General features: G+C 53.4%; 1 protein-coding gene across 1 annotated transcript in view; it reads left to right on the top strand.

The window, feature by feature from the left end:
- Positions 1-687: 687 nt before the first annotated feature.
- RGMA (repulsive guidance molecule BMP co-receptor a) overlaps positions 688-13,406 on the top strand; it is a 29,747-nt gene continuing 17,028 nt past the window's right edge. Inside the window, exons 1-2 of the mRNA XM_064158041.1 lie at positions 688-851; positions 8,185-8,300. Coding sequence (XP_064014111.1) covers positions 838-851; positions 8,185-8,300 — 130 coding nt within the window. The 5' untranslated portion in view covers positions 688-837. The remainder of the gene's footprint in view (positions 852-8,184; positions 8,301-13,406) is intronic.

Genomic DNA, 13,406 nt, shown 5'->3' on the forward strand with positions numbered 1-13,406 from the left:
CACTGCCTGGGTCCTCTTCCCTACTCCCAGCCCCCGTCCTTGCTGCAACTCCCCATCAGCAGAAACCTGCTGCACATGTCCCAGTCGCTGGAAAAGGGGTGTCACACCAAACCCCTCTTCCTTTCCATACCCTCCCGCTGCAGGTGGAGCATCTGGGAGGGAGTGTACCCTGCAAGCTCCCCTCCACCTTCCACCTCCCCCCCAGACCTGGCTTCCTGCACAGGGAAAGGGGGTGCCGAGGGTGGGGAGCGGAGGGAGACTGCAGCCAGGACACCCCCCAGCTCCCCCTCCGCCTGGACGGGGGCTGCGCCTGCCCTCCCCTCCGCCGCTGCCTGCTAACGCCGCTGCTCAGCGTGTGCAGAGGGAGGGAGGGAGGGGGAAGGAGCGAGGGAGGGGACCTCCCTATCTGGCTCTATCTTCTCCGCTGCCTCTCACATGCTCCGGGGAGGGTGATGCGGCTCCCCGCGTCCCGCTGAGCGAGGCCGCGCTGCACCCCGCCGGGGCTGCCCAGCGCAGGGCAGGGGGGGGGCTGCCTGCGCCCTTGCGGTCAGCCTTCCCTTCCCCTCCCCCTCCCCCCCGCCCCGGCCTCTCCTGTCTTTGGTGGTTTGTTTTTTGGGTGGTTTTTTTTTCCCACCGGTTTATTTTATTTCATTTAGTTTTATTTTATTTCGTTTGATTTGGTTTGGATTTATTTGATTTGGGTTTATCTTTGTTTTATTTAACCCCACTTGGGGGGAAAAAAAAAAAAGAAAAAGAAAAGAAAGGAAACAAACCCCAAAACCCAAGCAAGCTGCTGCCGCTCCCCGCACCGACCCCCGCGGCGGGCTGGAGAGGCTGATGCGGCCGTTAAGGTAAGCGGGAGCGGGGGAGCTGCGCGGAGGTCCGTCCCCCCCCGGCTCCCTGCGCGGGACCTGTTGAGGCTGTCGCTATCGGACCCCGGCTGCCTCCTCCCTCCCTCCCACCCGAGCCCTTCCGATAAGGAACCTCGATCATCCCTTCCCATTTCCTCTGCCCAGCTCGCTGCCTCCCTCCGCCCGGCTTGACACTAGGCTGGCGGGCATGCGGGTGTTCGTCTGCCCTCCCTCCGGGTGGCTGCCACTCCACATGCGCCCTGCTGGGCCACGGCAGCCTTAGTAATTCCTAGCAGACCAGGGATGAGAGCTGGCAGTATCCTCCCCGGTTATTTACCCCTTGCCCTTGGGTGGCATATCCCGGGGCTGATCACGCTTTACCGTCCGCAGACACAAAGCTTCCCCATTCCTCCCGCTGGGTTGCGGAGCGCCGGGGTCTTGGCAAGCTCCGAGGGAGGGAAGGGGGGGGATGACAGCTGGACAGATGTGGGACATTGGCAGGGACAGCCACATCTGTGCGCAGGGAGAGGATGGGTCGCTGGAGAGTGGCTGGCTGGGGGAAGACTTTGCTGCAGTGCATAGCCCTCAACCTCAGACAGAAGTCGGGGAGGGGGGGCCATAGAGCCCCCAGGTGAGGACATTGCAGAGGCACCAGCCAGAGTAGCCCCTGTCGAGCCTTGCTTCCACTCTTGGGACCTGCATGGTGCCCTCCCTAAACGTTCCATACGTTTGAGGAAGCCGGGCTGTGTCTGCAAGACAGGTGCTTTGTGGTGTGGTGTGGTTGCAAGGCAGGAGATGAAAGTTTGGTGTTGTTTTGATGTGATTCTTGATTGCTGCCTGTTGGAGTAATTGCATCGCAATTGCTCAGAGGTAGAATCAATTTCCCCAAATTGAGATTTTAATGGGAGCTCGCAAGCTGCTGTTATGTCATGTGGTTAAAGGCGGCGTTCGATTGCATTTGTGTTATAAACTGGATACTTTCGCAGACGGTGCAGGGATAACAGCACCACCCAGTGGGGCCCAGCCCGGCCCCAGCCTCAGCCCAGCAACCCTAGCCCAGCCCCAGCTCTGCCCTAGCTTCAACTCCCAGCTCTAGCCCCAGCTCCAAATCCACCCCTGAGTGGGGTACACTCAAGACAACTCCACAGAAACACCTGGTTTCATTTACTGAAATACCTATAGGAGATGCTGGATTAAAGGCGTTTGGGGTTTTAGCTGTTCTTTTTTTTCCCCCATGATAAAGAATCTCACAGATGTTCAGGAAAAGCTTTTAAATCAGCTGATGACATTGTCACTTAGTGTTTCACCAATGAGACGCCAGGAAAGGTGTCCTGCAGTGAGTTATACTTCTGGCCACTACTGTCAGGAATTGGCAGAAGAGGACCTGGGAAAGGTGGTTTGGTTTCACAGGTTTTTTTTTTCCATAGGGTGTTTCAAACACCCCATTCTCAAAGGGATGAAGATGCAGATCTGCAAATACTTCAGATGAGATCCAGGAGATGTCCTTAGCTAACCTGTGGGTTACAGAGAGGGGAGATTAGGGAGCTGTGTTAGCATTTTCTTTTAGATATCCGTAGCTTTTAAAAGCAGGAGAGAAAGCCTGTCCCATTGCACAGAGTGGTTTCTGTCTCTGCTGATAAACTCCCAAGCTCTCTGCAGTTCTGTGCTGTTCATTTTTTGGCAGTTCAGACTTAACCCGTCTTTTCTGCTGAGCCGACATATGGCCATTTGAACTTGCTCTTGGGAACCTCCCAGCACACTGCATGTTCGTTTCTTTTTAGAGGGGAGCCCAGATGTGAAGAAGATACACTAAAGAGATAGTGCTTGATATTTACCCCAGCGAGGAGACTGGGCCAGGAAGACCAGCTCCCTGCAGAGAACTAAATATACAGATGGTGAATTCCAGCCAGCCCTCCAAACACTGCCGAACAAGGGATGGTTACAGGCTCCCATGTGTAGGAGTCAGGCCTCACCCCACTGGGCTTTGCTAGCAAGGGGAAGGGAGAGACAGGAATGAATGCCACCAGTCAAAAAAAAAGTTGACGTGATGAACTCTTACTTGCCTGAAAATATCCCTGCTTGTTTTGCTTTCTGTCATGGGTGAGACTGGAAGCTTTCCACCAGCCCATCTTTGCCCGGTCCAGCCTGGCTGGTTGTGAGCATTAAGAGGGGACTTTTATGGCTGTGAGCTTGGAGCAGGCATTTTGAAGAGAAAGCCCCACAGCAGGGATATACTCAGCAACTGAGTTAATATGCAGATGCAAAGACGCAAGTCAACGAAGCATTGTTTTATGTACTGGTGTGACAAAGCTGTATTTTGTTCCACTGGCCTCCTGTTAGCCAGACTGGTCTGTCTGATGTTCACAGGGGCAGCTGTGGGGAAATAGATTAGCTACACCAGCAAATTCTTCTCTGCTCTTTGCTATGCAGAAATGAGTCAGTTTCCAAAGCCCAGCTCCATGCCACCACCTCTGTCTGTCCCATTGCTGTGAGAGTTCAGAGCAGGGCACCAGCAAGACCTTAGGGGACACCTTTCCAGTCAGCTGCTCTACCAGGGTTGTACTGCAAGGCAACAGCTTAGGAAGGAAGGGGGGTTTAGGTGTATGTTTGGCATCTTCAAGGTGCACAGCTCAGGGAGAGAGCATCTGCTTGTGCTGTCAGCCAGGGAAACTGTAAAATGGTAAAAAACTGAACTATGCCTAAAAGGAGGTTTTTTAAAGTGAACTGCAGCAGTTTTCAGAACTGCAAACATCAGAGGTGTGGCTGTTACTGCAGAAAGATGAATAGGGGGTTGGGTGGGTTGGTTTTTTTGTTGCTTCTTGTTCAGAGTTTTTCTTTTTTAGTGAGGGACTTGTTCAGAGCACAGGTGTTTGGGTTTACTTCCACAAACATTTTGGGATCAGTTGTCCAACCTCTCCAGAACACAGTTTTGGGGGGTTTCCACCACAAACTTAATTTCTTCCACCTTTAGTGAGCATTTTGGTTTTCACTGCTCACCCCAACCCCTACCACTGCAGAACGTGTCAGGATTAGCTTTCTTCACGAGTGGTCCCATCTTTTCCCAGCCAGACCACAGGCAGCGTTCACTGAACACCTTGTCCCAGGGCGGAGCAGGCGAAGGCTCCTGCTGAAGCTGTGTGGAGATAGCTGCGTGAAGAGTGGCCACACAGAAAGTTCATGAAAGAGTCAGGAGCAGAGCAGCAGCCCTGACATCTATTCCTCTAACTGCTAGTTACAGTCCTCACAGATACCCATGTTTACTATTTACACCATATAATTACAGGTAGTGAATAATTCCATTAGGAAGGCTGCACGGGGAGGGATCCTCTGTAAACCTTAGGATTCAAATCAGACACGTTCATCCAGCCCCGCTGAAGCCCACAGCCACGCATGGTGTGACACAGGGCAGAGAAAAAAAGTTCAGATGAGCGATCCCAGCTGAGCTTCCCCTGGGAACTGGGAATCTTCCCGCTTATCCTGCAGACAGCTCAGCGGAGGCTTGTCGGCTGACCCCGGCTGTGATTTGCCTGTCATCCCTGCGTAAGGGCAGCGCGCAAGCATCACCGCCTGTGTGAGCGCGGAGGTGCCGCGGACCGCAGGCGCTGCAGCCGCGGTTCTGCTGTGCCCCGGGGCTTGTTTGCATTTTAGCGGTGGGTGGTTGCCCGCACGCTGTTTGCAAAGAGCGGCGGGCCCGGCGCTGCCGAAACGGGGAGCCCCAGCTGGACTTGGGGAAGGAAAAGAAGCTGGGAAAAAACATGGTCACTCTGCGTTTCCAAGCCTAGGCAGCCCCGTCAAGCTAGGCGGAGATCCTGATTGCACACAGGCTGCCATTCACGCCGCCACTTCTAAGTCTTTGATTCGGCTAATCAGAAAAGGTGAAGGTTCCCTGAAAAACGTGGAAGGAGAAGCAGGATTTCAGACTCGCACCTTATTTGGGGCCTTTTCCTGCTCTGCAGTTACGGTTTGGACACATCTGTTGTTTTCTCCAGCGAAATCCGCTGCTTTGATGGGTGCCAAGAACAGCAATCCCATTTGCAATGCATGATGCAACTGAGCAAAAGCAAGGAGAAATTCGTCCAGGCTGGAGCCAGGGGCATCAGGCTCTTGCTTTATGGCAGCGTAGTTTTCCCTACACCAAAGGCAGAAGCTTCAACATTTAAAGACAGTGCTTCAAAAGTGGGTTCCAGCCCTATTGTCCCTCTGTGTCGGTTTGCCACAAAACGGCAACACCAAAGTGGTACTTCAGGTCAAAAGCACCAAAGCAGCCTCGCTGCAGCTATTCAGCAGCTGGATTTTAGAAGTTCCTAATGCAGGTGGGAGGGGGGTTGAGATAAAGATAAATAGATCATGCTCTGTGTCATCAGCCAGAACAACAGCAGAAGTGGCGCTTTTCAGATCGAAACAGAAGCAAAAGTTGCATTGTAGGAGTACACAGTGCAAGCAAGAAGAAGGGATTTGGGGTCTGAGATCCCATCTCCTGGATCTGTGTCCCCTGCCTGGGCTCCCCCTAGCTCATGGACCATTCCCCACCCCACCCCCACCTCCCTAGGCTCCTTCCAGCTTCCCCAGGCCCCTTGCAGCTCCAGCTGCCTACACATCCCATCAGCAGGCATTTCTTCTTGGGTGGTAATAGCAGCTGGCAGGGGTTGGACATATTTGCCCCTGTTTGACATCCCCCACAAAGAGGTGCTTCGAGTAGGCGTCCCTCCCACACTGCCTTAGCTACAGGTCTGGATCCGGCCTGCCAGCTTTCATCTTCAGCCCGCTCTGGCAGCTCTTCTGCACACAGAGCTCCTTCTGCCTTTAGTGGACAGCACTTAGAGTGCAGCTGCAAGAAGATCAGGACCAAGACAGATCTCTGGTCAAGCAAGCAAGGCCTCAGGATTTTTGGATCCCATCTGGGTCCCAGATGGAGAAGTTACAGCATTTGAATTCCAGTTGCAGCCTGGATAAAGCCTCAGTGAAGCTCCTCCTTCATTTGAAGGCAAGGGGGCTCAGATTCTCCAAGGAGAAGTAGATAAGTGGTGTTAGATCCCTTTGTGGATATTTACTCCCATCCCCTCTTCCTCACTTCACCTTCCATGGGAGATTTGTTGTAGCTGAATCACAGATTCAGTCTGCAACAGAGGAGATGACAGGCAGATGACTCTTGGAAGCCTCAAGCTATCATCACTTCAGAAAGTACCCCTACAGGTGACGGTGAGGTGGATCAGAAGGGGATTTCCAAGGGCAACTAGAAGCCAAGTCAGGGAGGCCTATACCAAGCTGCAGGCAGAAAGACCTGCTGCAGCCCTTACAGAACTGGGAGATGGATTGTGTAAAACGACCAGCAACCTTTTATTCTTTGTACAAGATCCTCAGGTGAAAGGAGATGAATCATTAGGATGGCAAAGGGGCACTCAGACAGAGGAGGGCTGATGCTCTAAACCAGGGAAGTTAGAGCATATTAATTAAGCATATTATGCCCGTGGGCACTCTCCTTCAGAACTGGTCTTAGTTTACTGTGGCTAAAACATCCTTCATGAGAAATTTGCTAAGGGGATGCCTCCCTCCTGGCCTAACCCTTTTTTGAGTGGAGCAGATCCATGATGGGGCTGCAGGTCCAACCTGCCCATACCATAGAATCATAGAATCAAGCAGGTTGGAAGAGACCTCCAAGCTCATCCAGTCCAACCTAGCACCCAGCCCTATCCAGTCAACCAGACCATGGCACTGAGTGCCTCATCCAGGCTTTGCTTCAACACCTCCAGGGACAGTGACTCCACCACCTCCCTGGGCAGCCCATTCCAATGCCAATCACTTTCTCTGTAAAGAACTTCCTCCTAACATCCAGCCTATACTTTTCCCGGCACAACTTGAGACTGTGCTGTAGCATTGCAGGAAGTAGAGGAGAGTGGAATCCTGAAGCTCAGCAGGCCTTGTTTGTTCCAAGCTGCTGCTTTATTATCTACATGGTCAGTGAGCACAGAGAGTGCTCCCAGGACTGCCCCGTGGGCTGCCCAAAGGGTCTCTAAGGGATGCCTACAAAGTGTGATGCCAGGGCAGTTGTACCAACACAACTGGTGAGACCTTGTCTCAGGGAAGCGGAACATCCAGGTCTATACGTGGGCTGGTGGTACAGACTAGGCAGTTGTGGAGGTCCTGAGAGACAACAGGTACACCTTAATCCTCTCCATCAGTCCTCAGTAGGCTGGCAGCTGGATCTGAGGAGCCTTGGCAGTTGTTCCCTGTCTGAGAAGTGTCAATCTAACGATGTATGATGTTTGTTGTTTCTGAGTCACCAGGGCTTATTTCACCGCTGCCAGTGCCTGTGCAGGTGAATGACCTGGAAAGGTTGTGAAATGCTCACACCTACCAAGCAGCCAGGGCTCAGGTGGCATGGCGGAGCTCTTTGTACAGGGAGGACTGTATCTCCCAGTCGGCTGGCAGCCACAGCATAGCTCTTGATCCCTGCTCTGCGGGAGTGGCCTAGCATCTCCTGCCTCAGTTTCCCCCCTCTGCTATGCAATGGCCTCTTTGCTCCACACGGCTTCATTGCGAGGAAATCCAAAGCACTATCGTTAGACCCCTGGGAGAGAAGCAGGGAGAGCACGCCGCGTCTACAGACCCCCAAAAGGGTGAGACGAAGCCCCCTCGCCCAAATTGCGATGAAGCTGCCATCCACGACCGGGAGAGACGGCGCAAAATCCCAACAGCCCTTCCCGCAGCCCACACCGCCTGCCCGCAAAGCACGGGAGGATTTGGTAGTTCGATCCCCATCACTAGCCCCCTCGCCCGGGTCTCCGAAGCTCTTCCCAGCTTGCTGCCCGCCATGGCCGCGGCGCTCGGCGGCCGCTCCCCGCCCCTTCCCCGCCGCCAAAGCAGCATGGCCGGGGAGGCGGGCGGAGGGGAGGAGGCGCAGGCAGAGGATGCCGGCATTGGAAGGCGGCCGGGATGATTGATGGTTCGGGCTGTTTTGTAATGGGAGGGGAAGGAGAGGAGGAGGAGAAGAAGGAGAAAAAACTCTGTGTAATCTTGCAGTGCGGGGGCCACTGGAGCGCGGAGCTGGGGCCGCCCGTCCCTGCATCGCTCCGCGCAGCCATGTGGGGCTTTTAATTTTGGTTTTGGGGTTTGTTGTTGTTTTCTCTTTTTTTTTTTTTTTCCTTCCTTCCAATTATTTCTTTCGATTCATTTGTTTTTTCCCCTTTTGTTTGTGTGTTTGTTTTTCTGGTTGTTGTGTTGTTCGTGTTTTGGTTTCGTTGGTTGGTTTGGTTTTTTTTTTTTTTTGTTCGCTTTTATTTTTTTTTTCCTTTTTTTTTTTTTTCCTTTTTTTTTTTTTTAACTCTTCTTCCAGGGAGAGGATAGTGGTTAAAGCTCGAGCTGGATGGATGGGTATGGGGAGAGGGGCAGGATCCACAGCCCTGGGACTTTTCCAAATCCTCCCTGTCTTTCTCTGCATCTTCCCTTCAGGTAAGGAACAGCCTCTTTATTTCGAAGCATTTTTCCTTGTATTTCTCGCAGCCCTTGGGTAGCCGCCTCCGTTCCCCCTGTCTCAGGGCCTCTTTCTTTCTCCCTCTCTTTGCAGCAGTTTGCCACATGTTTAAAATACGCAAGTGGGGCTGAGTTGTGGGGGGTGTGCGCCCCCCCCTCCCCTCTTCCCATCCCCTTTTCCTTAAGCAGTTACGGTGGGTGTTTTTCCTTGACCTCATCTTCTTTGTCTCCCCGCTGCCTCATCCCACAAGGAAGGAGATGGTTGAAATCAAAGCAAGCCCCGGCAAAGGTTGTTTCTGACAGCGTCAGGCAGGTTGCGTTGTCCTCCCGTTCCCGGCTGTGCCTTGAAAGGAAGCGTGTGGGGGGGTGGACGGGCAGGGACCCGCACATGAACACCCCAGATGCCACCTTTCTGCCCTTGAGTGCACGGGGTGGTGGTGGGGGGAGTGGTGTCGCTGTTCTGAGCCCCTCGGTAAGAGAAAAAGCCAGAGAGCGGTTGCGGAGAGAGTGAAGGGGGTCGTTGCTTTGTGATTTGGGAAGATCGAGTGTCCGGGGGGGGCCCTCACGCCGGCAGGGAGCGGGGAGCGTGGCTCCGGGGCTCACCTGGGGCGGGCGGCGCGGCGGAGGATGCGCGGGCGGCACGGAACGGGCCCCTAACTGCTCCCCGCTGCACCTTCCCCGGCCTCGGGCGAGGGGTTTTGGGGGGGATCAGCGCCATTATTTCGCTGGAAAACTTTGCTCGGCCAGGCCCTGGGAGCTGTTGTGCTATCCGAGGGCGGGATGGCAACCAAATGGTCCGGCAAAGCATCGGCTCCCCCGGGCGAGCCTTTCCCCGCGCACCCCCGGCCGCTCGCACCTATAGCTGGGCTCGGCTTCCCCCCTCCCCATCCCCAGTTTGTTTGTATTGTGTCAGAAAAGGAGAGAATTTCAGAATTACAGCTGAAAACGCCATCTGTTTCCAATGAATCCCCCATAGTTTTTCACAATGTTTTTGGCAGATCTCTGCCTGCAAATTCCTTCAAGCCCTGAGTGCTTGTTTTTGTTGGGGGAGGGGAAACCCAGTCCACAGAGGCGGATTTGTTCCTTCCAAAACTCTCCAGTTTCTTTACCTCTTTTTTTTTTTTCTCTCTCTCTCTCTTTTTTCATTTGCAAAGTGGGGAGAAAGAAGAGAGCAAGCAGGAGAATGAAAAGCTCTAACACATAAACCTCCCTCCCCGGTTATCTTTTTTTAGTTTAGCAAAGCTTTTTTTCTTTTTTTCTTTTTTTCTTTTTTTTTTTTCCTCTTCTTTTTTAATGTATTTTTTTTTTCATTGCCTCTGCCTTTCTTCTGCATAACCGTAGGTGAAGCAGTCTTGCACACACATGCAGCAAATAAATAAATAACTGCTTTATGCCCTTCCTTTCCCCCCCCTTCTTTGCCCTGCTGAAGGAAAGCGAAGCCTTTTCAGCACTACCCTTAGCACTTGAGGTGTCTCTCCGGACCCCATTTTTCCCAGGGGACTTCCCAACAGGCTGGAGGCTGAAGCCGCCTTTTTTTTTTTTCCTTATATATGTTTTGGGGTTTTTTTTTCCTGGGAACTCTGGGGCTGCTCCCTTATGTGTTGCTTAACGCCCTTTTCGGAGCGTTTTGAGTTGCAAAGCGTCGAGGCCGTGAGATTTACGGTGCAAGAAAGAACTTGATAGGAGATCTGGCTGGCTGCTTTGTTTGATTCTCCCTTCAGCAGTCAAATAAGGTGCAAAGAACTGGCAGAACGAGGCAATCCGGAGCCCGCGGGAGCGGGGTGCAGGCGGAGACGGTGCTCCCCATGTGCAGGGGCTGGGAGCGCGCCGGGGGCTTTCGGCAAAAGCTTTTTGGGGTGGGAAGGTAGGAAAAAAGGGAGAGGATTTATTCCCTGCTATATCCTCTGCCCCCCTCACCCCGTTGTTTTTTTTTTTTTTCTCCTGAGCTTGCTGGGAATTTGTGGGTTCCCAGCAGGTTCCCTTCCTGGGGAAGCTTCGCACCCCTCCTGAGCGCCCTGAGTGCGCGGAGCTGCTGGAGGCTGCCCAGGTGGGTGCTCGGCGTGTCAGATCAGTGCCTCGCCGAGTCCTGCCCTATTTATTTATTTGCTTAAACTCCCCCCCCTACGCGCACACTCCGGGCTGGATTCCTGCTTGTGCTGCTGTCGCACCGATGGCTTCACCCTGCCGCCTCCTGGGCAGCCCCCGCTCTTGGGCTGGGAGCACTGGAGTGGGTGTCCTCTGTGTGGGTCAGGGTGACCACTGAGCTTGGGGCAGCTGGGGAAGGAGGTTTGAGCGGAGCAGGCCTCTGCTGAGAGTGTCCCCAGCAGAAGTCTTGCTCAAAGCTTGTGCCAAGTCCCAGTGTTGGATGCTCATGGGTTCTGTCTCCTGGCTAGGACCCTGGTTTCCTGGGGTGCTTGGCCAGCACCCCCTTGTGCCTCCCAGTACAGGCTGTGCTCAGTTTTCTTGCAGAGCCTTTTGTACTCTTTTGTACTTTCAAAATCTGGCCATGGGTGTTTTGCTCCAGATGTCAAGCTTCGCTCCCTCCCTTGTGCTCCACTGTGCTTTGGCTTTGCCGTTTCAAGAGAAACTGGGATTTTTCTGCCCTTGGTCCCAACATCTGGGCAGTGCAGTTGATTCCAGAAAAGGATCCTTCCCTTCTGGAGGTGTATGGGATCGGTTGATAAATGGCTTTTGTCTCAGCGGCAGGGAGGGATATGATTGCAGCAATAAGCTGAAATTGAGAAGGGGGGCTTAGAGGCTGTTAAAACAACACCTCCCCAGCGCCGGGAACGAGGAGCAGGGCTGGGGGCTGGGGAAGGTGGCAGCAGGGAAGGAGCGTGCCTGTGTGGGATGCTGTCAGGACAGAGAAGAAGGGGGAGATTCAGGTGTAATCCTGGAAATAGTCTGCCTTCCCTGTTCTGTTGCTTGTTTGGAGCCATCTCATGCTTATTTCTGTGTTGCCAGCAAGGCATTGTAGACAGCACCTTGATTTAATGTGGATGGGGTGGATGTGTTGCTTTTTTCCACAGAAAATCCCAAAATTCCTTTCCCTTGGTTACTGGGAACAGGGGGGTACTAATAGTGACTTTGGGGTAATTGTGGCCACAGCTGAGGTTTCCTTCTTTGTGGCCTGAACAGCTGTGCACATGAAAGTGCTCTCAGGGCTGGGCAGCCATAAAAACTTCCTAACCTGAGGGCTCTGCTCAGTCTCTGCACCAGCCTGCTGTCCCTAGAGAGCAGGGGCTTGGGCCCCAGTGACAACAAGTTTTGTGGTCTCTCCTCTGGCTCCCTGGTGGGTGCATCCCATAAAGGAACCCTAGGCTTTGGCAGAGCAGTACATGGCCCGGGCAAGCCGCTCCTCAGCCCATCCATCAGTCTTTCAGGAGAACCCACAGCTGAGCCCTACAGCTCTCAAGGGATGACTGCTAATGGAACAGCAAGGAAGGGCTTACTTCAGAAGGGCTGTGCTTTACCCGGGAAAGGGTGGACCAAATGATCATTGATATCCTTTTAGCCTGGTGCTCCATGATTCTGTGAAAGTCAGAGATGCAGGTTTGGTCTGTATGGGTGATCCTGATTCTGTTCCATATGCTTTTCCCGTTGGAGCAGACAGCAAACTGGGAATAAGAGAGAGTGCAGAAACCCAGGACTAAAAGCATTTGAGTCCCAAGTGGTTTGGAGGAGGCCAAGGTGAGCTGAAGGCTGCTGCAAGCCAGAGGTGGGATTTTAAGGAGGATGGAAGAGGCTCTGAGATGCAGCTGTGGTGGCCCCCTGACTGCTCTGGCAAATCCTGTCTTGATGCTGCAGATCAGGAGTGAGCTGTGCAGGCAGGGCCTTGAGCACAGCACTCAGAGTGCACTTGTAAGAGGAGAGCCCATAAATGCCTTTAAAAAGCTTTGTACCCTGCACTTGGTAACTGCTGGCATGAGAAGAAGAGGATATTTATTCCCTTGTCCGTGAGCTCTCAAAATAACAGGGCGTTCGATTGTAGCCTCAAGATTGCTTTGCACTCAAGTGCAGCCCGGCTGAGTAAATCACTGCTTCACCAGCTGAAATTCCTGCAGCAAGGGGGAGAATTGAATTATGGCCAACTGCAAAGCCAGATGCCATCCCCTTGATGAAGTCATCGGGCTCTTACTGCGGAGAACAAGCTGGCTCCTACACACACGCAGCCCTCGTAGGCGCAGACTGAGCTGCTCTGTCTAGCGGCCCGGCCGTGGTGTGTGGGGCAGCCGGGGGCTGGCGTCCCTGCAGATGCAGGAACAGTAAAGTCCTTCAGGGTGGAGCACCAGAAGGGTGTTGAGTCCCACTTTCTGCTGCATGAGCATCCAGGGGAGTTTGGCCTTTGAGTTCCCAGTAAGCAGAGCTGTTCCTGCCTGTGCAGGGTTTTTATGGGTCAGGCAGGGAGCAAGCTTCACTTGAGCCCGAAGTATTTTCTCCTCCCTCAGTTTCCTCTCCTTCCTGGACAGCTGTTGACTTTAGTCTCCAAAGCCTTAGTAGTGATCTATGGCATTCTGGTTTTCAGACAAGCTACCTTTTTTCCTTGCTGTGTGTGACACACTGCAGCCAGCACTTTCTGAGATGACAAGGACATGTGGCTGGACGTTCTAGGGCTGGATTCTGCCTCTAGGCTCTGCCAGACCACAGTGATGTGAGAGCATCACTGGGCTGAAGATGGGAGGGTGGAGGGCTAGGGGGATGGGAGAGTGGGTTTCAGTTAGAAAGTTGCTTTTTCTCTGAAAATTAAACCCTAAGCTCGGTGTGAGGGGAGGGTGAGCTGTCCATCAGACACACTGAAAGATAAATAAACCCCTGAAGGTCTGGGGCTGTGAAGGAGGAACAGATCTTGTGGCATCTATGGGGAACAAGAAGTGGAGAACAGGTCTGGTGCTGGGTGGGAGCCTAGCCTGCGGGAATCATAGTCAGTCAGGGTTGGAAGGGACCACAAGGATCATCTAGTTCCATGGGCAGGGACATCCTGCCCTAGATCAGGCTGCACACAGCCTCAGCCAGCCTGGCCTTAAACACCTCCAGGCAGGGGCCCTCAACCACCTCCCTGGGCAACCCATTCCAGCCTCTCACCAC

This window comes from Pogoniulus pusillus, chromosome 17, assembly GCF_015220805.1.
Source record: "Pogoniulus pusillus isolate bPogPus1 chromosome 17, bPogPus1.pri, whole genome shotgun sequence".
NCBI lineage: Eukaryota > Metazoa > Chordata > Aves > Piciformes > Lybiidae > Pogoniulus > Pogoniulus pusillus.